The sequence below is a fragment of the Carica papaya genome, chromosome 3 (genome assembly GCF_054855325.1).
Source record: "Carica papaya isolate Zhongbai chromosome 3, ASM5485532v1, whole genome shotgun sequence".
In the NCBI taxonomy this organism is placed as follows: domain Eukaryota; kingdom Viridiplantae; phylum Streptophyta; class Magnoliopsida; order Brassicales; family Caricaceae; genus Carica; species Carica papaya.
Genome location: NC_142311.1, coordinates 32,471,998 through 32,475,567, shown reverse-complemented (window position 1 = coordinate 32,475,567; position 3,570 = coordinate 32,471,998). Strand labels below are relative to the sequence as shown.

General features: G+C 26.7%; 1 protein-coding gene across 1 annotated transcript; it reads left to right on the top strand.

Moving 5' to 3' along the window:
• The first annotated feature begins 1,651 nt into the window (after positions 1–1,651).
• On the top strand, positions 1,652–2,740 carry LOC110819949 (DUF581 family protein, putative (DUF581)). Its single transcript, XM_022049302.2, has 2 exons — positions 1,652–2,022; positions 2,187–2,740. The coding sequence occupies exons 1-2, from the start codon at positions 1,751–1,753 to the stop codon at positions 2,398–2,400; spliced, it is 486 nt and encodes a 161-aa protein (XP_021904994.2). The 5' UTR covers positions 1,652–1,750; the 3' UTR covers positions 2,401–2,740.
• Positions 2,741–3,570: the final 830 nt, after the last annotated feature.

Here is a 3,570-nt window from a genome sequence, read left to right as displayed (position 1 = left end):
TCAAATGTGATTGGGACACATTTAAGTGACACATGTACATGATTTTCTCTTATGAATTTTACTTTAAATTTTAGTTATATGTGATATAAATAGGAATACAATATAAACGTGATAAGAATTTGGATAAAATTTTTACTTTGCTTTCAAGTTAATTCTATATCCAATGTAAATTAAGTTGTTTTAATTTTCTTATTTCTAAAATAAAAATACAAATACACTATATATTATGAAATTGATAATATGGATAGAATTAATTAATTTAACACTATACATAAATTATAATTAATTAATTATACACGCAAATTAAATCATTAGAAATTAAAAATAATAACATGATGACTTAGTAGTTAAGATCTTATATTTTACTTAAGAATGTAAAATTCGTCATTTTATGAGTATATCATAAAATAATGATACTCAACATATTATATTTGATTCAGTAAGACCAAAAACTTAATTTACTTGTTTACTGATCAAATTAGATTAAATCCCGACGAATCTATTAAATTTGTTGGCGAAATAAATATTTTTTCATTAGACTAAAATAATGAATTAAAGATTTTAATTTTAAAAAAAGATTATATTTATGTAGTAACTAAAATAAACATAAAAATATTATTTTTTTTATATTATTATAAAAAATAATGAGTTCAAGTTTTTCTTTTATATATATATATATATACTAATATTTTATATGTATAATTGTGTCAGCCAATAGATTAAAATTTTAGGGAGAAACCACAAATCAGTGTGCACTTTTGTCGCCTTCAAAAATATTCTCTCACCCATATAATACAAACAATTAAATGCAATTTTCTAGTATCATGTCTACTGTTCCGGATGCATTAACATTACCCTTCCTTCTATTACATTAATAACATACATACATATATATATATATATATATTTACACATACATGTATGTGTATATATATATATATATATATAAGAAATATAGAGGTTGAATTTCATTTTATATGAAAAGTTGAAGTTATTTGAACATTTTGATACTCAATTATCACTGACAAACTATACGGACAGTAATTAAAATAATACAGACAAAAAACTATACGGATAGTAATTAAAATAATAGTAAAATATAATTAAACCTAATAAATAGTTACAGCTTTAATTAATAAAATATACAGTAAAAATATCCATTATTTCATCTAAACTTTTTTATTTAATATAATTATCTTAATTAATAAAATATAATAACCGCCAAGTATTCTTTTATATATATCGTAACTCTGGTTGGAATGAAATTTAATTTAATTATTATCTCTGTAATTCATAAATAAATTAAATTTTAATATATAAATTAATTACTGTTAGTTAATATGACCACGTTTAAGCTGGTGAACTTAAAACTTAGGGTAAATCCAAACTCGCTGCATACGTAATCTTTATTAAAAAAAAAAAAAAAGAATATATGTATGTATGGAAACTAAAACGACGACGTATAATAAGCAGAGGAGAAAAAAACAAGGAAAAGTAAAAAAAGAAAATGAAATGGAAACTAAAGATGATACGTGGCAGTTAAATGCATAAGAAGTCAAATCTTCCGCGACGCTCATCGTCCTTTTTTTTTACTGCATTCTACAGCTCTGGGACCCACTCCTCTCTTTCTCTCTGCTTATTTATTTCCCTCTTCCTCTTCTCTATCACCTCCACCATTATCACTCTCCCCTCCTCTCCTCTCCTCTCCTCTCCATAACCAAACGAAAAACAGAGTACAGAAGAATGAGATATGGTGGGTTTGAGTGTAGTTCTGGAGACCCAAAAGATCGGCGGCGTTAACGGCGGAAGTAACCGCGGGGGTGTTGAGAAGAAATCTCTGCAAGTTATCAACAAAACTATGTTGATTACTAGCAACAACAACAGTAGCAACAAATCGTTTTCTTCGTTCTCTTCCCCCAGAAATCTTTCTCCTTCCTTTTTTTCTTCTCCTCCTCCTTTTCTAGATCAATGTTTTCTCTGCAAACAGAAGCTTTTACCAGGGAAAGACATCTACATGTACAAGTAAGTAAGCCAGATCTTACCTTGTATGCTTTCTTTTCGTGCTTTTTACAGCAAACCCTCGTCTTTTCTCTTCGTTTTTTGTTCAGATATTTAATGAGTCTTTCTGTTGAACTCTAAAGTTTTGATTTTTATTTTCTTATATGTATGTGTATGTGTTTGTGCAGAGGAGACAAGGGTTTTTGTAGCGTGGAGTGCAGGTGCAGACAGATTTTCATGGACGAAGAAGAAAGTCTTAAGAAGGAAAACTGTTCGTTGGCTGCCATGAAACCTAGACAAACATCATCGTCATCTTCATCTTCTTCTTCTTCCTCGTCTTCGTCTGGTAATTCTCATCACCACCGCAAAGGAGCCAGAAACCGAATGGGTGGTTTTGCTTAATAAAAATGTTAATTTTTTTTTTTTTTTAATAAAAAGAAAAAAAAAAAAAAAAAAAAGAGACAATAGGAGAAGGAGAAGAAGAAGAAGATTGTAGTATTACAGTTTTACCCTTGGGGTAATTTTGTAACGATAAGAACAGAACGTGGGATGTCGTTTTGCTTCATGGTATGAAGCCAAAAGTGCGTTTTGGCTTTTTAGCCCCCACATATATCTGGAAGCTCAGCCCATGGTTTGGCTCCCTTTTATTATGCTCTCTGCACATTTCTTTTTCACTCTTGGTTTTGGGAGAATTTTGGAAGGGTATTATGGTAATTTAATCATACATTTGTTCTTTATTGTATTTTACTTTCTTCCAAGAAAAATATTAGAAACCCTTGATGTTAAAAAAAAATATATATATATATATATATAAGATTCAAGATTCTAAGCGTCGTAAGAGTTAACATTTTATTGGGAGAAACAAACTGGTATTTGTATTGGACTGTAAGTTGGTGTTTATAATATTAATTTTAAATATGAATATTTTAATTGTTTAAGTGTATTAATTTTTGAATTTTTAATTCTTGAAGAAATTTTTATTCATCATGAAACATTATTTTGAATAAAAATATAATAAATTTATTAAAATTTAATTTAATTTAATAATTACAACATATATAAATGTAATATATTTGTTAAATATTGTAATCTAATATGCATTTTAGGGAAAGTGAGAAGAGAAAATCTTCACAACACCAAATATAAATTCTATATTATGATTTTTTAAAATGATTTTTGTAAAAATATTGACGTCAGACAGTTTAAAAATTTATGCTTATAAATCAATTTTATAATTGGAATATACTATAATAATTTTTATAATACTCGTATAAAGAGAACAAAATTATTTTTCGGATTACAATAATATATTTTTATTTTAAAAAGTCATGTGGTGGTTTGGGTAGGAAAATTTACTGTTTGTAAAATTTGTTAAAGAGATAAATATCAATTCAAACATTTGACTTTCCAACTAAATAAACAATTTAGATAAAAGTTAAAATCTATCTACAACGTTGATTAAATTTTACCCAAAAGCTCCTATTTTCTCTTGCCTTTTTCTTAAGCCCACGGTATTTGTTTTCAGGAAAATAAATAAAATTTTAAAATAATTAATAATGTAATGACTGTGTA